The 22427-nt window shown below is 39.5% G+C and overlaps 2 protein-coding genes across 6 annotated transcripts; both read left to right on the top strand.

The window, feature by feature from the left end:
* The first annotated feature begins 489 nt into the window (after positions 1-489).
* LOC129241190 (histone-lysine N-methyltransferase ash1) lies at positions 490-16999 on the top strand. Of its 5 annotated transcripts, none has more exons than XM_054877398.1 (8): positions 490-883; positions 6783-6898; positions 6946-7737; positions 7847-13699; positions 13787-13966; positions 14034-15602; positions 15677-15931; positions 16012-16999. In XM_054877398.1, the coding sequence occupies exons 2-8, from the start codon at positions 6803-6805 to the stop codon at positions 16252-16254; spliced, it is 8988 nt and encodes a 2995-aa protein (XP_054733373.1). In that variant the 5' UTR covers positions 490-883; positions 6783-6802; the 3' UTR covers positions 16255-16999. The 5 variants fall into 5 exon arrangements, with proteins under 5 accessions (XP_054733373.1, XP_054733374.1, XP_054733372.1 ...); XM_054877399.1 differs by having other exon boundaries at positions 490-963; XM_054877397.1 differs by lacking the exon at positions 490-883 and adding an exon at positions 914-1090.
* A 1366-nt stretch (positions 17000-18365) lies between these two features.
* Positions 18366-22387, top strand: LOC129241385 (ATP-binding cassette sub-family F member 3). Its single transcript, XM_054877672.1, has 10 exons — positions 18366-18764; positions 18820-18928; positions 18997-19159; positions 19224-19444; positions 19500-20147; positions 20217-20390; positions 20522-20702; positions 20801-21110; positions 21171-21262; positions 22060-22387. Exons 1-10 carry the CDS (start codon positions 18692-18694, stop codon positions 22213-22215), a joined length of 2127 nt encoding a protein of 708 aa, XP_054733647.1. The 5' UTR covers positions 18366-18691; the 3' UTR covers positions 22216-22387.
* The last annotated feature ends 40 nt before the right edge of the window (positions 22388-22427 follow it).

The raw sequence follows: 22427 nt of genomic DNA, 5'->3' as shown, positions 1-22427 counted from the left end.
ATTTTTTTAAAAGTAATATTTATTGACTGTTTTTTGAAACAAAAAAAACAAACAAAACAAATGCAAATTTTTAAAATCTCATTTAATCTGCATTTCATCGAACCAAACAAAAATTAATAATATGTATATGACGGATTCGAATAGAGCATGAAAAGCAGACAAAAATTAGTTTTGTTTAGTTTTTAAGATATCTTTTGAACTATAATGCCCTAAATAATTTATTTATTTATTTATGTTAAGCATACAACAGTAGGCTATTTTTAAAATGATTGACCTTAAGAATGCTTACATAATTAAATCCAATATAAATAAATTAAATCCAAATGAAATGAACCCTGCATAATTTCAATTATTATCGATTTATTTGTTTCCCTTCAAATATTTTCCTTATTCGCACTGCATACTACTGTAATGTCAATTTTGCGTTTCCCATTGGTGTAGTTGTCAGTATTTTTCTTTCATTTATTATTTTCGTATGTACTTTGTGATTTTAGTTTCATATAATTGGAATTTCACCAATTAAATAGCTATAAAAATTCCTAAAACAATTCGGTTTCGTTGAATAAGTTTGTAGTGGTTTAAATGAAAGTGAAATTTATTGAAAATATTTAGAAAAAAGTCGAAAATATTGAATTGAAAAGAAAGTGTAATACTCAATATCATCGACGCGGTCAGAAATCATTGAGCAAAGAAAAACGGCGCCATTTTAAGAATGTAAATGCAGACGGATAAATTTGTATGAATGACGGAGGCAAAGCAAAAGGAAGGCACCAAACAGAAGTATACGAATGCAAGCGTGGAAAAAAAGCAAACGAATAGTGGAAAAACTGGCAAAAGCAACAAAGGGAGAAAAGTGCCAGCAAATAGATGGAAAAAGTGAAAAGTGAATCTTTGTATTTTGATGTAGCTAATTTTTTCTTATGATTTTAATTAGAATAAATAAAAATTGTGTAAGCGTGTAATGTGAGTAGATTAGATTAGTAGTGAATCAATTAATAAGGACTTAGAGTAAGTGTATAGGCAGAAGAGTAAAGAAAAGGCAAAAAAGATTGCAGCGCACGTAGAAAGAAAACGAAAAATTGCAAAACGTGTAAGTGCACGGAGTTATGTATTATTATTGTTGCATTATAATTATGCGCAGCACTAAAATATTGCTATGCGAATTCTCTTACTGTGAACATAAAATAAAAAAATTTAGTTACAATTTCAATTTTTAGTAGGCTAACACGACGAAGAGAACTTTGTTCTTTTTATATGTGTGTGTTAACAGGCGTATGTATTCACTGGTAACGGTGCTTGGCGTCATTTGGCCTCGCGAGACGGTCCAGCATGCTTGACTGAGCTTTGTGTGTGTTAGTGCAGTCGGGTGTCGTCGTGTCACACATACTTGTTGTCGGCTTTTGAATGATGAAAATCAAAAATTTTAGATATTAGCGTCAATCAGCCGACACGCACACATATAAAGTTCTTGTCAAACAATGCTTGACCGTCACCCGAAGCCAATTGGCTATTTCGTCTGACTGGCTCACTAGCTAGTTGGTTTTTGGCTTGGTGGTTTGACCTACTTTGTGTAATAGATTGGTGATGATGCCACGAAATACGGATAACAACGGTAGAATATGTTGATAACTATTTCATAAAAATTCCAGTCAAATTGCTTTTTAACGGCTTACCAATTGCATTTGCGTCCAGTTTCTAAATAATAATAAGCTGCGGGTTCGCACCCCAATTCTCTTTGGCACACAAATTTGCAAGTATGCAAGCAAAAGTTGCAGCTGCATTTAATATTTGTCCTGCTTCATGCATCAGTTAATCCAGTATTGCGAAACAAGGGACCACTCCGATTGGTATTGCTTAACTCGAGCTCACAGATTGTACATACATACATACAGTATTGGCCAAAACTAAAGCACCCCCCTAATGGCATTTCAAATAATGCTAAATCCCTCAATCAAACATTTTGAAATATGGCATATATTATACATATGTCATGTGTTTCCTTGTTACTTAAGTATTTATAAAATATAATACCAAATATACAGCGTTTTGGTTATACTGAAAAAAAAAATTGAAATGTTCATATTATTTAAAAACTGAATGGTCAAAACTAAAGCACCCCACATTTTTTTTTCTTAACTACGGCTTTGTTTTGTTGTTTTTAAGTTAATTTCTCTTCCTAACGGTATTTAAAGCTGAGTCAAAGTTCGTTAGAATAATTTGTGCAAAACACGTGCGGATTTAGTAAGACAAAACATTTCATACGGGAAATCAGCAAATATGGCCAGAAATGCGTATTCAAATTAATTTAAAAATAAAATAATAAGTGATTGGCAAAGTGGTTTATCGCGACACAAAATTAGTGAGAAATATTCAGTAAATAGAAGTGTAATATCGCGACTTATAAAAAAATTTGAACAAACGGGTTCTATTTTTGCAATCCATAGTGGAGGAAGGCCACGAAAGACTACACGACAAGACGAACCCACGATTAAAAGAAAAATTCAGAGTGATCCCACAGTCTCTTCTGAACAAATAAAAATTGATTTAAGTTTGCCGGTAAGTTCTAGAACGATCAGAAGACGAGCAGTGGAGGCCGGACTTTTCAGTCGACGACCTGCTAGAAAGCCATTTATTTCCGCCAAAAACTATAAAGCGAGACTCGAGTTTGCGAAATTGCATATTAATTGGACAGTTCAAAAATGGAAAACTATATTATTCTCTGATGAATCCAAATATAATTTGAAACATTCAGATGGAATAAGGCGAGTAAGAAGGCCAAAGCAACAGCGACTAAATCCGAAGTATTGTATCAGAACTACCAAGTATGGTGGGGGGAACATTTTGGTCTGGGGTTGTTTCTCTGGCCAGGGTATCGGGCCTATTCATCGAATAGAGGGAATTATGGACCGTATCATGTACACAAACATCCTTAAAGATGTAATGCTACCACACGCTGAGGAGGAAATGCAACTGAGATGGAGGTTCCAGTAGGATAATGATCCGAAGCATACCTCTAGGCACTGTAAAACGTGGTTACAGCAAAATGCTATAGAGGTATTAGACTGGCCAGCATAATCTCCCGATCTCAATCCCATTGAGAATTTATGAGAGATTGTAAATTCGAAAATAAATAGGGAAAATTGCAGCACAAAGGAAGCCCTGTTTGAAGCGGTTAAAGAAGCCTGGTACAACATTTCTACGAAAATTATTAGTAACCTAATATCTTCTATGCCAAAAAGATGTTCTGAAGCTATCAAAAATAATGGGTTTAGTACAAAATACTGAAGAATAAAAACAATTATTTTCGCTTTTAATGGGGGGTGCTTTAGTTTTGTCCAGACAAGTTTTGAATAATATTAATATTTCTAAATTTAATTTTTAATATAAGAAATGTTGAAAATTTTTTGTTATGTTTATTAATCACCAAGATAATAAGAAGAAACAAGGTGTAAAAGTAAGTAATATTCGATGTTGTTTTATTGAGTTATTTGACATTATTTGAAATGCCATTAGGGGGGTGCCTTAGTTTTGGCCAATACTGTATGTATATGCCAGTAGGGTGACGACAGCGGGTACCTTTGAACAAAGTCGCCGGTGGTAAAATTTTACATTTATGACTTCATATGTATGTTTGTGGTCTTTGTCACGACAGCCATTGTTGTTACATTTTTCAATACTTAAAAATGGATTTTGCAAAGAATCTCATATCTAAAAATTTTCTTTAATCATTCATGCTCGAATTTGTCTCCTGATGTATAATAATACATACATATGTGTGTGCATTCTACACACAAGAAACCAATATCTCCAAGCTTCAATCTGTGTACAAACTTCATATAATTTTAAAAAATTTACAATAAAAATCAGCTTTTAATTTTGTTAATTTTGTACAAGTTTGAAGATTTGAGGTGTTGTTGTAGCAGTATAAACATTTCGTATATATGCTCGAGAAATACTGCCGGAATGACAGTCCTTGGCTAGATATAACGTTTAACGTCCGACTGTCGTGGAAACGGCATTTAATGGCAACGTTTTAAAATTCGTAAAATTTCTGTGAATTTTGTACTAAATTTGAAGCTTGACTGACTTTTGTTGTAATACGCACTATACTCTTATGGAAACGAAAAAAAATAAATACAGAATAATAGTTAAAGCCAAGGCGAATCTATTAAAGGTGGTATGAGTAAATCAGCTGATTTGTTTTTTCTTTCGCCGTGTCCATGTGCGGCTGTCAGCTCAGAATGAAACAAGGCGAATTCATTATTTTTTTTTCTAGTTTCCAACAATTTGCTTTGACAATTAAACGTACAGAACGTTGTTGTGGGACTAGTGCCACTACCTTTAAGGGGTTACATGGGTTTCGTTCGGGTAAAAAAGGCCTATTTTCAATATATTTTTTTTTTTTCTATGTAAAAAATTATTTATTTAATTCAAACTTTTTTCTGTCTTATAGATACAGTGGTGGCCATATCATATGCAACAAACACAGTGTTTACGAAAAATTGTTTGTACTTTACCATTAAACTTTATATTGTAGAATGTTGATTGAAAGTTAATTTATTTTAATTTGGTATGTACACTTTTAATTTATATTTTTAAATTAAACAAAATTAATTCAGATATAAAAAAAATGTTACCTTTATAACACAACTTAAAAAGTACGTGGACAAAACAAATGCAGCTTTTTGAAAGCTATCGTGAAAAATAGTGAAACTAGTATTTTGTTGCGAACCCATTGCATTTTATGACTTCGGCGCATCGTTTCGGCATTGACGCAATTAAATTATCAATGGTTTTCATCGGGATCGATTTCCACGCTTCTTGGAGTTTATTAAAAAGTTCATCGGCATTTCTTATGCTAGTCCTGTCTATCCGCTTGTTAACCAGTGGGAAGATCTCAATCGGGTTGAGATCCGGGGACTGTGGTGGCCATTCCATAACATCAACTTTATTTTCGGTAAACCAAGACTTTACATATTTTGCCGTGTGTTTCGGATCATTATCCTGTTGGAAGACCCAACGCACCGGCATTTCCCACTCAGCATATGGCAGCATTACGTCTTCCAAAATGTTTGGAATGGTCCAACTCCATTTGCAGAAAAGCAGCCCCACACCATTATATTGCCTCCACCATGCTTAACCGTTTTCTTGCAATAACGAGGATCATACCGTTTATTCACTGGTCTTCTCACATAAGACATTCCATCACTACCTATCAAGTTAAATTTTGACTCATCGCTGAAAAGGACTATTTTCCATTTGCTGATCGGCCAATTTAGATGCTCCTTGGCAAATTTCAAACGCTTTGCCTTGTTCTTCATTGAAATCATAGGTTTGTGTGCAGGACGGCAACCTCGGAGTGAAGCTTTCAAAAGGCGTCTACGCACACTTCTCGTGGATATTTGCAAATTTAAGTCTTTTATTATTTTTCTTGGAACAATTTCAGGATTCTTTTTTGCCAGTTGTACTATCAGGTTGTCTGTCCTTTGGCTGGTTTTGCGTGTGCGCCCTCCTCGGTGAATAACAGCAACCTCTTTTCTTGTAACAAACCTTTGAATTATTCGCGAAATCGTACTTTTGTGTATACTGTATTTTGCAGATATGCCTTTCTGTGTCATTCCTGTCTGAAAATCTGCAATAATTCTCTTCCGAAGTTGAATTCCACATTTGTCTCTTGCCATTATCAAAACCGCGAAACTTTATTTAAATAAACACACTAATTTATTTGCAGGAACGGTTGATATTATATTATATGCAGTATACAAGCTATTTTGAGTGACAGATAAACTAAAGACAACGAATAAAGTACCGTTACAATAGTGTTACTTAAACTATTTTGAAGAGTTGCATTTGTTTTGTCCATGCTCTTTTAGGATTGATGTAAAAATGGGAGTCTATCTTCTTTAAGTGAACAAATACTTTTCTTTTGAAAACGTAAAATAAAAATATACATTCGAAACTGATATAATTTCCCATTAAATCAACATTCTGTAAATTTTAATGATAAAATATGTACACATTTTTGCAAATAGGATGTTAGTTGCATATGATATGTCCACCACTGTACATGAAATGAAAATTTCTGTCAAATTTGCTAGACATTTTGTTTTTTTTAAATAGTTGTAATTGACCAAAAAAAAAAACAAAATCCTTCGTTCAAGCACGAGTAAATTGTATTTCGAACACCTGTGTAAAATTTCAACAAGATCGGTTGAATAGTTTTCGGGAACATTTGACAACCGACTTTGAAAACACGGTTCCGAGAAAAACGCGTTTAAAGTTTTGAGTAACAATAAAAGTGGCTTGGAGCGCACACATTCCAAAGGCTGTATCTCCGAATTTATTATTCGGATCGACTTGAAAATTTAGGATAATATTGCTGAGAGGTTGTAGAAATGAATAAGTCAAAAACAAATAAATGGATTTTTTTAACCAACGAAACCCATGTAACCCCTTAATAAATTTGTCTTGGTTAAAGCTTAATAATTCATCGCGCTCCTATTATTTTGAACAGATGTATGTCTGCGTGCTATCTGTATTATTTAATTTTGAGAAATTTAATTATATATCAGATAATCCAATATCTCCTCGACAGACAATGATAAACCGTGGAATGTGTTTCTGTCTTAAACAGTTCCTCATATATGATTTCTCCTGCAATATATTCCTTGGAGAATAAATATGTCAGCCAGTATTTTATCTTTAAACATATTTACATGCTTTATTTTATTAGCAGTGGGCATGATTATCCATTGAAAAATAATATTTTTTTTAATACCTAGAGTTTTTGCATTACTAAAATATGAGCAAATCGATAAATGAGCTAGGAGCAGAGAATGTTTTGGGCACGCAATCACAGGACGAGCAAAAGCAACCTGAATCCCCTGGTGAAAATGAGGTAAACTTCAGTACAAAAGTGAATCACATAAACTGCATCTTTTATAGTTATATGTCAATTTTAAGGAATCCGATTCGATCACAGATCAGTCGAGCAGCTCTTCATCTGAATCTACTACTAACACACAAAACTCACAACCAAAGACTTCAAATTCTAAACGGAAATCTAATCCAACGTCTACGAAGTCGTGCTCCTCCACAGTAACACAATTCAGCGTACAACGTTCCGACGTAGACGGCTTACGTATGAAAATTTCTGCTATACGCCCCACCACTGTGGCGAAATCTATATCCAATATCAAAAATTATACCCCAACCACAGTGCCGGGAAGCAACCAAAATTGCTCTCGAAGTAGTAGTGAAAAAAAGCAAAAAGGCTCACTTAACGATAGGATGCTTTATAATAACAATAGCATAACTAAACCGCTAACAGTAAAACTTAATAATATAAAGCAAACTGTACAACAGTTAAAGGCATTGAAAGAGCCTACGCAAAGACGGTGTTCAGTCGGCCCTACAGAGCACCTAACGCCGCTTAGTAGTACCGAAAAGATGCCAGTAGATGTTGTGCAGCAGAATATTGGCACTGAATCAACCGAGGCTGATAGTGGAATTGGAAATCGCAACAATGCTGAGAAAAGCACCACCGCTCCCACGACCACTGCGCATCCTATTACAACAGCACCCTCAATTGGGCTTCCATTGGCGATTCTGCTTCCACATGCTCCTTGTCTAAGCGACGCCACTGCAGAATCTGGATGCTCAGAGGCTACCACAACTACGATTGCTGCTGGCACAGAGAAATCTTTGATGCGACGTGTTAGAGTTAAACGGAAAAAGGTAATTCTGCTGGAAAATTAATAAAGATACTAATATTATTGTCAGACTTACTCTGATAGTTATAAGTGCATGCATTGCCCATTCTAATATGTTTACTTTAAAAATACAGGCACCAACCAAACAAGCGCTGGAATACAAGAAACCCGCTTTATCTGCGGCTGCATCTGTTATAAAGGCGGTACAGGCAAGTAAGCAACATAATCTCATGACGTACTCTTCTGATTCAGAAGAAGATGTGTCCATTTACAAGCAACAACAGCAACAGAAGCTACAAAAGCGTGCGCCGCGTCTCCTTCTTACCGCTATCAACACTAGCCTCGTTAGCGAAGCACAAATCAAACCATTAGCTAGTAGTAGCACATCTGTGCTCGCAGCTGGGTCAGCCACTTTTAGTCATGGCAGTGATAACAGTGATAACGAACTAAAACTGGACGATGTTGTGAATGCGGCCATTAAACGAGTAGAGAGTGATTGCGACGATACACCAACTGGGCCAGAAGGATATCGCAAAACGCGTGCCAAGCGACTGCCACAGTACCAGTCGACTTTATTACAAGATTTTATGGAAAAGACTCAAATGCTCGGTAGCAGCACAGCATCAACAAGTATAGAGCAGAAAAGTCGTAATTTAGATCTGTCAGCGAAAACCGCGTCATCAGTTCCATTAAAAAATAAAGTCACCTCTGAGGTGATATCCAGTTTCCCTTCTACGAACTCACCATCCGACAGCATTGCTTCTTGTGGAGTTGCCGTTGCAAACAGTATAAAGAAGAAACGTGGAAGACCAAAAAAATCCACTGTAACACCAGCCACGAATACTGTACAGTCTGATGTGATTCCTGCTGCTCCCACACCGGTTATTGTGTCAACTTCCGCCACAACAACCTCCGCAATCAGCGCTATTGCATCGAATATCAATGAGTCTGCTGACTCTGGGGTCATATCTACGACTAGTATAGCTACCGTCCAAAGCAGTACCTCGCCATCGCCAAAACTTCCATATGTCATGAGCAGTGGTAATAGTATTGCAACACGTTTGAGTGCAACAACACCGAGCCAAAAAAGGCGGCACCGTATTGTGGAACCTTCTGAGAATGGCCGACAACCTTCTGTTTCGCCTTGCAAAAGTCAAACCCAAGATGGTAGTGGGAGCTGCAGCGCAAACTCACCAAAACCAAAAATCGATATTGCGTATTTGGATAAACGTATGTATGCTGCCACGGAGCGCGTCCTCTACCCGCCACCGCGCAATAAGCGCCGTCAGTCAGTAAGCGTGTCAACCGTAAATACTCCCAGCAGCAAAAATGCAGGAAAATCAATTGCCATGTTGGCTGGCAGTAATTCGATAAACAATCTGGTAGCGACTGTTTCTGCAAAAGTAATATCCAAAGAAGAGCTCCAGCTTGATCCTGTGTGGAGCAAAATAGATGTGAATAAGAAATTTCGCCGACCCAGCGTAAGTGGTTATAAAAGCGATGGGGGTGGTGGTAATCTAACTATTTGCAGTAAAATACTTGCGGCTAAAAGTGGCTATGTCTCAGATTACGGTTCCTTTCATGCGCGTGCGCCGCGAGATCACTCGGGCTACAAAAGCGATGCCAGCGGCAAGAGTCGTTACAGCATGAAAAGTTGTGCTAGCCGACGCAGCCGGGCCAAAAGCTGCGGCTACCGCAGCGATTATAAAGATGGCAAGGACGGCGCTTCGCTGAAATCATCGAAATATCGACGAAAACGGCGATCGGCGCTGATGCGCGCACACTCCAAGTCTGTGGGAAATTTAACTGCGAATTTGAATGACGTTGAAAAGGACATACTCCAATTGGCAGGACTTTCGCTCGGTCAGAGCAGCGAAGAGAGCAACGAATATGTGTGCAAGCCAAATTTAGAGAGCTTGCCAACGACGAGTGCGTCGAAGAAATATGGTGAAATTAACCGATTTATTGCAACGGGTGAATATTTTGGACGTGGAAGTGCCAACAGTGCACTGACAAGCCGTGGTAATATATTTTCAGGCGGCATGCATGACAATGCCGATGGTAGTGGTTCGCAAGACGGCTATGGCTTCAGTCGCAAGCTTTTGCTGCAGCGTAAACATTCTTCTGGTATCGTGCGTGGTCCAGCTCATGAAATGATACTACCGCACGCCCATTCTTCGCGTAAAATAAAGTCTCGGCGATCATCTGTAGCCAGTTACTGCAGCTCATACTACTCAAGCACATCAAAAGTACGCAGGCGGCGCAGGCGCAAAAGCTTTCTACGGTTTCCATCCTCTAGTAAAAGTGGTGCTATAATTGACTCAAAGCTACTTACTGAAATTGATATACTTGCTAACACATTCAGCTCACGTTGCCGCATACAAAGCGGAGCCATCGGCGGCGAAAAAGCTACTGGTAGCAACAGCAGCAGCAATAGGGATAAAGTCGTTGCAGAAAGTGGCGGCAAGCAACAGGCCAGCAACTCTGCTGCGTTGACAGGTAGTTTGGGAAAGCGAGAACAGCGCGACAAGCGGGCGTTAAAAAAGCGCAAGGTGAGCGAAAACCAAGAGTATGGGCTTTTGTCGGGCAGCGCTGGTGGCGCAAGCAGCGGCGGTGGCTTTGGTGGCTCTACTAATGTGGGCGGTAGTGGTAGTGGCGCAAAACGACGGCACAAAAAGGCAAACAGCAGTTCTAGTCCGGACGACCACAAGCTGCCACTTAAAAAGCGACACTACTTGTTGACACCAGGTGAAAAGTCCACCGAGGCGGCGGCAGCTGCAGCAGTAGCAGCTAAACTTTTTGGCAGCACAGCAGTGGAGGCTTGGGCGGCTGCTGTAGCATCAACTAAATTAGCTTCTGCTAGTAAAGCGCAACACAGTCAACAGCAATTTGGCGCTATTTGTGGCAGCTCGGCGTCGCTATCCGTGGCTGGTAGTACTCATAGTGGTAGCACGAAATCTTCGAAAACCGGTCTGACACCAAAGAAGCGTCACTTCCCCCAGCAGGAGGCTGAAGGAAGAGAGAGCGGTAACAACGCACCCAAGGGCGGTAGCCACAACAGCAATAGCTCGCCTTTACGAATTGCTATCGACAATACGCTTAGTCAGAAGTTACTCGATATCAGTCCCATTTCCCTAGCGGGGAGCACAAAACAGAGCGACGTAGTGCACCGCAAGCGCTCACGGCTCGAAGTGCTTGTTTCGAAAATAGTAGCCACTAGCAGCAACACCCAGTGCCAAGGCGATGAGAAGGAATTGCCTACCGCGGTGCTGACAAAACAAAAACAACAATCGCCCAGCTCACACCTTAACCAACATCAGTTAGCTGGAACACCGCCGCCTGGTGTATTCGAGCCCTCTGTTGCGCTTGAGATTCAAATACCACCGATAGTCAAATTAAACGAAACATCGAGCGGGGTTTCATGCATTCCGCCTGTCGTTGCAAAAGCTGAGGTTAATTCACCGCTTATTCTACAAGACTTAACTCCGCCAACTGTTACAACAGTCACAGCGAAAACTGAGAGTACCACAGCGCGAGTCGTTGAAACGTTGCTAAATAAATCTGGAGTATCAAGTTTAATGTTAAAACGTAAGCGCAAAAAGATCAATCGTACCGGGTTTCCAAATGTTCGACGTCGCAAAAAAAGGAAAATCAGTGAACAATTGTTGCTAGACATCGTGGAGGATACAGTACAACGTACACTTCCGCTAAAAAGACGCCGTCGAGGCTTCGCCAAACAGGCTCCACAATCAATCGTTCCTATGGGGACTGGTGGCAATGCGACTCCGGCACCTATTGCCCAAGCACCTCCTACTTCAACTGGATTGTCCACGTCTGAAAAGACATGTGATCGTGTACCAGTCTCCGGTGAGGCCAGTGATAATTTCCTTGAACGTGCCAGTCGCACTCCGCGCCTATCTGTGGTGGCTTTGGAGCGATTGCGAGGTACGCCAACACCCATAGCTTCAGCAGCGGTGGCAACGCCAGCGACAGGCGCGGAAGAAGTAATTGAGGAGCACAAAGAGAACTCATTTGTGCCGCGTAAGGGTCGTGTGGGACGCAAAACGAAAAGTATTAGTACTACTCCAAAAGCAGGAAATGAACAAACGCAACGCGCTAAATGCGAAGAATCGAGTGAAGCATCAAAAAAACCAGCTGAAAGTTGCGAGATATCGTCGCGCAAACCAAGAGTGATAAATATGCCTCCCGGTGGTAAGCAAACTACAGACGTGGAAGCTTCAGCAAGTACTACCAAAACGTCTAAGCGAATGAAGACCGCTGAGACTATTACTGGGGTTGAACCTGCTAAATCGATTCCAACTGAAAAAGTACAACCTTTGGCTACCACAAACAATGCTTTGCCCCGTGCACGTGGCCGCAAACCAAAATTGTCAGCAGCTGCCATTTTAGCCAGTACTTCTTCAAATTCCTCCTCCTTCACTCCAGGTGACCACCGAAAGAAACCTAAGGCCGAGTCGTCACATAAAAGTAAAGAGCCAGCGCCACTTACAAAGCAAACCAGAAAAACGGGAACTACTACGTCGAACGCATTGAAAACTTCAGACCGACCGGCTAGCTTTAGCAAATCAACCGTACACAAAATTATTACTGCTAAATCATTAGAGGCAAAAGTAAAATTACCAGCCGGTATCGATCCCAACACAAATTTCAGTTGCAAAATACGCCTTAAACGTCCCAGTACAGCGCAGCCGCCGCTTGCAAACGCACTTCGTCAAAGTATGGATTCCAACGGTGATGGCAGCAGTGTCAAGGATGTACCACAATCGACGCCTGAGGAAATCGTGATCGAAGCTGCCGCCAAAGATTCAAATATCGACTACCTGGAGCAAAACGTATTGCCGCGAAGCGAAACGCCCTTCATCGAATCGGAACCAGTTACAAGTGACACCAGTGATGAGAAATGCTCCACGACTACGAATGCGACGAGTGCAAGTAGCACCAGTGTTGCCGCAATACGAAAAGTTGCCCGTATTAAGAAGAACTACTTGCCTGCTGGCCTCTTATCGAACTATTTTAAAAAAATGCACACGCAGATTAGTGTCAAGAAGTCGGCGGAGAAAAAGGATGTTGGGCTGGCGCCAACAACTTCAATTGCCGCTGTCGGAGAAGCCAGTACTGACCACACTGAAAATAAAAGTGACAACACAAGTACCCCGGCAGCGCCTTGTCTTCCACCACCACCCTATTGTGAGCAATACTTCCGGCGTACACAAATCGATTTTCAGTTACCCTACGATATTTGGTGGGCATATACTAACTCTAAACTACCCACCAGAATCACAGTACCTTCGTGGAATTATCGAAAAATACGTACAAATATATATGCGGATGCAGTGCGTCCCAATATGGCTGGTTTCGATCATCCAACCTGCAATTGCAAACCGGACCAAGGCTGTGGGGATAATTGTTTGAATCGCATGGTATACACCGAGTGTTCGCCTTCAAGTTGTCCGGCACGTGAAAAGTGTCGCAATCAAAAAATCCAACGACATGAGGTAGCACCAGGTGTTGAACGTTTCATGACCACGGACAAGGGTTGGGGTGTACGCACCAAATTACCTATTTTGAAGGGCACTTACATACTCGAATATGTGGGCGAGGTGGTGACCGAGCGTGAATTTAAGGATCGCATGGGCACAATTTATCTCAATGATACACATCACTACTGTCTGCATTTGGATGGCGGTTTGGTAATCGATGGCCATCGAATGGGCAGTGATGGACGTTTTGTGAATCACTCGTGTCAACCCAATTGTGAGATGCAAAAATGGTCTGTGAATGGATTATCGCGGATGGCGCTCTTCGCCAAGCGTAACATTGAGCCGGGGGAAGAGCTCTCGTATGACTATAATTTTTCGCTTTTCAACCCATCGGAGGGGCAGCCATGTCGTTGCAACACACCACAGTGCAGAGGAGTAATAGGTGGTAAATCACAACGCGTTAAGCCGCTGCTGATTGAAGCTAAGGTAAGAAACGCAATTTTAAAGTTTTTATACATATATTTCGAATAATTTTAATTATTCATAAATAATATTATTTACGCTTTCCCTAAGCCTATCGAGCCCACACAGAAAGATGCTCGCAACGGACGTCAACGTAAGCGGAAGGCTCGCAAAAACACCGAACGCATACACTCGAAAGATGTGGTGGTGGCGCATGTGCAGCAACTCTCCGAGAAGGAAAAGAAGTTAGTTAAACAGCATGGCATATTTTTGGTACGCAACTTTGAAAAGGTAATTATGACGCTAGTTATGCCATATTTGTATGTAATTTAATGCGCCATTCTCATTTCCGCCGCAGATACGTCGCTGCAAAGCTCGCCGCACTGCAAACACCACTGGCGAGTTGAAGGTGAATGTTATTTCCAACATGTCACCGTCTACTTCCGATAGCGCTTTCTCACCTACAAACTCCAAAAGCGTTGCCGCTATCACAAGTCGTCGGCCGTCTACACCTGCGTCGTTGGCTGCGCAAATTTCAGCGCTTCGGTCACCGCGTAGCATAAAAACGCGTGGTCTTACGCATGCCGTGCAGGACCCCGAAGTGGGAAAAATGGCTAAAATCTCTGTTATATTGCGTGATATTTGCTTGTCATTGGAAATGCTGAAAGACCCCAATGATAAGAGGCAGACGCTTGCAGCTTTGGCGCTTACGGATGCCAAACATACTGCCAACATAGTTGGTGGTGCTGGTGACACTGTTAACAATGGTAGCGTTAACGGTAACAAAAGAAGAAAATCACTGAAAGGGCCATCAAAGTCCACAACAATGGACTTGAAGGTGATGCAAACCAACGTCGAGCAAGGCTACTATAAAATTCCCTCAGAGTTCAATGCTGACATGCAAAAGGTGTTTGCAATAGCGCAGCAACATGCTGTAAAGGGTAGTCGCCAGGAGACAGCTTTGAAGGAACTGATCGTTGCTTATGAGCGCATAAAACAAGAGTCCTATGCCCGCATGCTAGAGATTGTCGGAGGTGATGAAGCAATTTTGATGGGTTTCATGGGTGATCAAGCAGTGTTACCTTCATCATCACAAGTTGATGAAGGAATCAACAAGATGGAATCAAATGCTTTCGACACGCCGATTCATGCAATAACTGACATCACCGCATCTGTTATTATTCCAACATCGAATGAGGATATAATACGTTGCATTTGTGGCTTATACAAAGACGAGGGTCTAATGATACAATGTGCGCGTTGTATGGTTTGGCAGCACACCGAGTGCACCAAAGCCGACGTGAATGCCGACAACTACCTCTGCGAGCGTTGTGAGCCACGCATTGTAGACCGTGAAATACCGCTGGACGATTACACGGAAGAGGGCCACCGATACTATTTAACGTTGATGCGCGGAAATCTGCATGTGCGGCAAGGTGATGCCGTTTATGTCTTGCGTGACATACCCGTCAAAGACGCATCCGGCAATGTGGTGCCGAAACAAAAGCACACATATGAAACTATTGGGATAATTGACTACAATGAATGCGACATTTTTCGTGTGGAACGCTTGTGGAAAAACGAGGAGGGAAAACGTTTTATATTTGGGCATCACTTTTTGCGACCGCATGAGACATTCCACGAGCCGTCGCGTCGTTTCTATCCGAATGAGGTGGTGCGCGTGCCGCTCTATGAAATCGTGCCAATCGAACTGGTTATCGGGCGTTGCTGGGTTCTGGATCGCACAACTTTCTGCAAGGGCCGTCCAGTTGAATGCATCGATGAGACGCATTGCTACATTTGTGAGCTGCGCGTGGACAAAACAGCGCGTTTCTTCTCGAAAGCAAAGGTTAATTATCCGACTTGTACAAAAATGTATGCATTTAGGAAGTTTACGGAGAAGCTAAAAATTTCCAAAAGTTATGCGGTGAGTAAGCAGCATTCCCGTTATTTGGTGCACTATTAAGTTCACACACTGATATTATGAATTTATATTTACAGCCTCATGATGTTGATCCAGCTTTGCTGAAATCGAAACGTCAAAAGACTGAGATTGAAACGGTAACTACTACAAGAACCTCAGCCACTAGGTCTGTGACGCCTGTGACAGCTGCGGGTCCAACAGAAGTACCTACAAGTGCCGCAGTTAGCAGACAGAGCATGAATAAAACACCACAAAATGGCGGCCGAAAACGGCAAAGCGGTGGTAGTCCAGCCCGCGTGCATTTGATTTCTCCAATAATACCGAGCGTGCAGGTAGCAAATAAGTTTATTAATTTTTGCATACATATAGTAAAACACAAATTTCATAAAAACTTTTACCATTACGTATTCAGACCATTAAACAAAAGCGTACGCGCTTAGAAAGTGTACTCAAGGCAATGAAAATCAAATGGAAGAATACTCAGGCGGTTGTCACCGAACAGCCCATTGATTTATCATATTTACTATCTGGTCGCGGTGCGAGGCAGCGAAAAACGCAAATGATGCCATCGACTACAGCTCTCAACAACTCTACAGCAACGGCATCGACTTCATTAACAACCACGTCATTATCAACGATCAATGTGTCGACTTAACGTATCGTGCCTAAAAAAGGTTCGAAGTGACAGGACGCCTATGAGTTATATATTACATCATAGAGTTAAGTTATTTAATGTAAGGAAATAATTCCAAGTTTAATAATGAGGAACAAATGTAAAAATGTAAACTAACACACAAAGCACAACATGCGATCAACATAAAATATCTTATATGTATATGTATTATATAAATAGCAATTTAATATTTATAATTAACGCCTATTTGATATACATATTTGCAAGTACATGCTTATGTACATACCATACGCATGGGGAATCGCGCCATTTGTGTGACATTAACATACAGCGTGGCCGTTCCATATGAATTATTTGTTATTTTCTGTTTATTGAATATCATTATAATCATATTTTAGCGCATGTTTAGGATATTATTATAATTATTTAAAATATAGTAATTTAAGTTGTTTATTTATTAATGGTAAAACTAATCGAGCAGTCGATTATAGACAATTTACACTTTCTTTATATCCAATATTGTTTTGGAATTGAATTATTTATTTTTGACTAACTTATTATTTTGTTTTAGTTATATCTTTTTTGAATATCTCGAACTTTAGTTATCTAGGGATTGTGCTTTTAGATACATTTTCCATGCGGTTCTTGAATTGTTTTATTGCTTATTATGTGTTAGCAGCACGTAAATAATTTTTATAATAAATAATATAAAAATTGCCTTTTTTGCAAACTACTAACTGCTTGTCTATTTTTAGACTATGGAAGTTTCTCATATGAACTTGTTTTCTTCCATAAAAAATATGTTGTTAAACTATTGTAAAAAAAAAATTAATTATTTCTCAAAATTTAACAAAAAATATATTTTTTCATCGGAGATTCAAAACCTGTGTATTTCTTATCTGCGTATCTAAATTAAAAGATTTTAAATGTGTGTGGGTATGTCACTTTATGAACGAAAATTTTAGTTTCTGAAGTTAGATAGGGTCTGATCGAATTGATATTTCACGCCTTATTTGTAATATGAACTTAACTGTATGGGGAATGATTGTGGAGAGACTAAAGTTTGTTCACACTACAGTCGCACAGTTCACTTTTGCATGCAGCAGTGTGTGAATATGGATTTGGAACATGATTCAAATATAGAAGGTTAGGTAAGTAAGCAGCTTTCTCGCTCCCTCTATAATTGAATCTTGAATTTGGGATACATGATATTACAACTACAACGATTCTAAAATGCTACTTAGTTCTTAACCCCTTCGGACCCCATGTGCAGAATTATGCACATAATGTTTAAAGCCTTATAATATTTTTATTTTACTTTGTTGGCAACACTTGGGACCTAATGTGCATAATTGTGCACATGCCGTAAAATTCGATAAACTTAATAAATATGCATGATTTTTCACACATTTGTTTTTATGATGTCCTTCTTACTAATAATTAGTAAAAAAATAATTTTATTATCCATTAACAATAATTCAGGTCTGAAGGGGTTAAGGTAAATCTTAATCATCATCGTCATCATAGCATCACGGCTCGGAGTGAACCATTGATTCCGTTACAATTCGGCTCCACGACATATCTTCAGATTTAAGCAATTGTTTCGGTTCTGCGGCTTTTTACTTGTAAAGCAGAAAATAACAGAGTTAATAGGGATTTTTTTTATTTTCAAGTTTTTATCACACATTTCAAAAAACGGTAAATATAAACAAGAGGTAATTCAACATTTTAACTTCTGAGTTCTTTCTTAAAAAATTGGTGAATTTTTTCATTTCGACGGCAAATGCTCATATAAAGCTAATATTTAAGATGTTTAGAGTATATCAAAAGTGGGGGCTCCCTGCCGTTTTCCTAAGATATAAAATCCCAACAACGTGTTTCTGTTGGGCATTATTCCAATAAATCTAATCTATGAAAGAAAAATCGCTGGACTTAGATCCCAGTAGGGTTAAAAACGGTTAAATATAAGCAAATAGTTTTTAAAAGCAACACATTTTTGGCCGATTTGTGTTTGCCCCAACACTAGATTAACTTTGACCATGACACCTGTACAAGTGAACGCATAAGTGAAAAAATGAAAGTCGCAAAAAATGGCAACACTCCACATGGTTGACGTTTGACAATTGTTATTTCTACAGCTTGTAGAATTACAATTACCTTTTCTTTTTCCTGCGTTTTGCGTGTAGCGAGTGTGAAGTAATTGCATTGAATTTGTGCAAAATATCATATAAATCTTATGTAGAGCGGTGGTGAAATATTACTTTATCAGCGGTAGCCACTTTTCCGTGAAGAGCTACTAAAATTGCACAGAGGAGAATTCATTGAATAGCAGCGGCCGAATTGTATCTTCAACAGCGCAACAGTGTGGAAGCTCATCGTGATCAAATAGTGAACGTTAGTTGGTGACAGTGAAAGTATATAACGTTGCAATAGTGAAAAAGTGTGCAAACGGATAAAAATGAGCCAATTCACGCATATTTTACAACGCGAATTTCCAGTCATTGATAATGAATTAAAAGATTATATAGAAGGTGAGTAAATCGCTGCGAGCGTAATATTCATCTTATGTATGCATTTGCTTTATAGGTGTACTCTGTGGCAGTTTGGAGGATTTTGAGTCATGCGATGACATATATGAAGCAGTGGGTGATATTCTCCAAAGCATTAATACAGAGAAAAGCGAGGATGATATCAGGTTTGCTATATCAAATTACTTAAACTAAATAAAATAAATACATTGGTTGATATTTACTTTATTCGCAGAGAACTCTGCGATGAGTTTTATAACATTATCAAGAAGAATACGAAGAATGAGGCACGCAAAGTATTAAATGCACCCGTTAATATTGCCGCCATGGCCAAAGAGATGGAAAATGTTGACAGACATATGCAAAGCATATGGCTCACTTCGAAGGATGGGGGATCGGTACGTTACATTTATATTATATTTAAATAAACAATTATGGAAAAATATACATTTCGAAATGTAGAAAGTTGACAGCAAGAAATTGGAGAAAGCCGAGGCAAAGCTACAGCAAAAACAGGAAAAAAGGCAGGACGTGGGAAAATCAGTGGTGGCAGCACCCGTGAAGCTACAGACTGCTACCGCTTCGCAAGTGCTCAGCAAGAAAAATACAAAAATGGAACAGAAGGGCACCAATCGCTCGATGGATATAAAAATCGAAAACTTCGATTTGGCATTTGGCGACAAGTACGAAAATACTTATATAATCACACGAAACACCATCTTATATACTTTTTTGCAGGGTACTGCTGCAGAACGCTAATTTACTATTGTCTTGTGGCCGACGCTACGGTTTGGTCGGCCGTAACGGTTTGGGTAAAACTACGTTGCTACGCATGGTCTCTGATCGCCAATTGGCTATACCCTCGCACATCAGCGTACTGCATGTGGAGCAGGAAGTAGTGGGTAATGATACCAAAGCCGTTGATAGTGTTTTGGAATGTGATTTAGAGCGTAATCAGTTATTGAACCGCGAAAAAGAGATACTTGCCACATTAAACAGTGGCGTGCAGGACACGAAATTAAGTTCCGAATTAAATGAAGTATATGCACAGTTGCAGAACATTGAAGCTGATAAGGCGGTGGCACGCGCTTCTGTTATATTACGTGGTTTGGGCTTCGATGCGGAGATGCAGCAAAGGCCGACCAAATCGTTTTCCGGTGGTTGGCGTATGCGTTTGGCATTGGCCCGCGCGCTTTTCTCCAAGCCCGATCTATTATTGCTCGATGAACCTACCAACATGTTGGATATTAAAGCCATCATTTGGTTGGAGAATTACCTTCAATCTTGGCCGACAACGTTGCTAGTTGTCTCTCACGATCGTAACTTCTTGGAAACTGTACCAACAGATATCATACACCTACATTCCCAGGCTCTTGAAGCTTACAAGTGAGTTGATATATGTAATAAAGAAATGTACCTTCTCTGTTGTATGCTATAAGTTTATTTTTCTTTTAGAGGTAATTATGAGCAGTTTGAAAAGACAAAGACCGAAAAGTTGAAGGCCCAGCGGCGTGAGTACGAAGCACAAATGGCACATCGTGCGCACGTGCAAGAATTTATTGATCGCTTCCGTTACAATGCAAATCGGGCTTCGTCGGTGCAGTCAAAAATTAAAATGCTAGAAAAACTGTAAGTCTTTGAAATCTTTTTATGAATTTAGTCATGTCATAACGGTGTGCGCTGCTAGCTCTTAATGCCTTTATGGAATATATTCATAGCTAATATATGTATTTCCTTTTTTATTCAACACCCCGTTCCAGACCAGAATTGAAACCTGTTGAGAAAGAAACTGAAGTTAAACTGAAATTCCCCGATGTTGAACCATTAAATCCACCGGTCTTAGCTTTATCCGAAATCGAATTTAGATACAATCAAGAAGATCCATTGCCCGTTTTTAAAAATGTGAATCTATCAGCTACCTCCGATTCTAGAATTTGTATTGTAAGTTAAATTTTGAAAATATTATTTCCTAAGCAACTTCATGCACACATTCATATGTATATGCAATGATTTCTAAGAATTATGCATTTTTTTTCTAGGTGGGAGAAAATGGAGCTGGTAAAACAACACTATTAAAACTCATTGTTGGTCAATTGACCACTATCCATGGTAATATTGTGTCACACCGTGGTCTACGTATTGGCTACTTTGCGCAGCATCATGTCGACCATTTGAATATGAATACCACCTGTGTTGGCGTATTGGCCGAACTCTTCCCGGGACGACCGGACGAGGAATATCGCCGACAATTGGGTAGTTTTGGAATATCAGGTCCATTGGCTTTACAAAGCATTGCTAGTTTATCAGGAGGACAAAAATCGCGTGTCGCTCTGGCAAAAATGTGCATGGGTATTGTATAAAGGAATGTGAATTTTTTTTTTTTAAATAATGCGGAATTTAATTTTTTAGCCGATCCTAACTTTTTGGTACTTGATGAACCTACAAATCACTTGGATATTGAGACCATTGATGCCTTAGGAAGAGCGATTAATGCATTTCAGGTATATTTATACTTGTGTTGAGGTAGTTCTAGTTTTTGTTAATGTTATTCTTATCTAATATGTAAAAATGAAGTATGCAAGGTGGGAGATATGATAAGATATGTAGCAGAGGTATGCACTTCGACATTAACCCCCTGTTGGGCACCTGGGCCAGGCCAGACTTTTTCGACTTTGGACGAGAATTTAAAATATTTCTATTATAGCTAAGGACTTGAGCTCCCAGGTTGCTTCCTAAAATTTGATTTTCTATCGATTTATATATAAAACCTTTTGAAAATGATTCTCGAACACCGCTCTTCACAAAACCTCCTTCAACTCAATTTTTTTTTTGAAGAAAATTAGGATGACACTAGACTGGGCTGAGTTGAGTGGCCGTGCAAAGCGAAATGCATATAAATAAATTATTCGCGCGCGCGGCGTATACCAGTTCTGTGGAAGTGGAGTGGCGTGGGTTCGAGTTTCATGAAGGGAAGTGATTTCTGAAAAATAGTCGCTATCACTTAAATCACCCTGCGCCATTGTTGCTTTCCCCATGATAAGTCTAAGTTACGCGAAAGCACTCATTTATATCGGCCCAGGTTCTCGGTCAAGCAACAATCCCTAAGAGTGCATGCGGACTGCTTTATGCTTTATCTTAATCGAAAATACTAAACTTAGGTAGCACACAACAACAATGCTAACCGATAAACAGACTTATGCCTCGCTTTTCATATCAAATGTATAAATTATATTAGTTATGCAAATATGAAAAAGCAATAACGTAAATTGCGCTAATCGTAATCTTTTACACTCTACAGGGTGGCGTAATTTTAGTATCTCACGACGAACGTCTCATTAAGGTGGTTTGCAAAGAACTTTGGGTGTGCGGCAATCGTACAGTGCGCGGCATGGAAGGTGGCCTGGATGAATACAAACGCGAAGTATACAAAGAAATCGAAGCGGCGAATAGTTAAATTGAATTTTAGTGCAAAATTGTATTTTGTATTTATTCTAATTGTAATGAATGCTCGTGCACTACAAAAGTAAACTGCACTGATATTGATTTTACAATTGCATATAAATTATTAGATTTGATCCATATGCAAAAAATAAAATAAAAACAAGCGGTAAACGCTATAAATGTTATTTTCTGTTTTTATTATGAAGATTTCGTTGGTGTGACACC

Source organism: Anastrepha obliqua, chromosome 3 (genome assembly GCF_027943255.1).
Source record: "Anastrepha obliqua isolate idAnaObli1 chromosome 3, idAnaObli1_1.0, whole genome shotgun sequence".
NCBI lineage: Eukaryota > Metazoa > Arthropoda > Insecta > Diptera > Tephritidae > Anastrepha > Anastrepha obliqua.
This window is presented reverse-complemented; position numbering and strand designations above follow the sequence as displayed.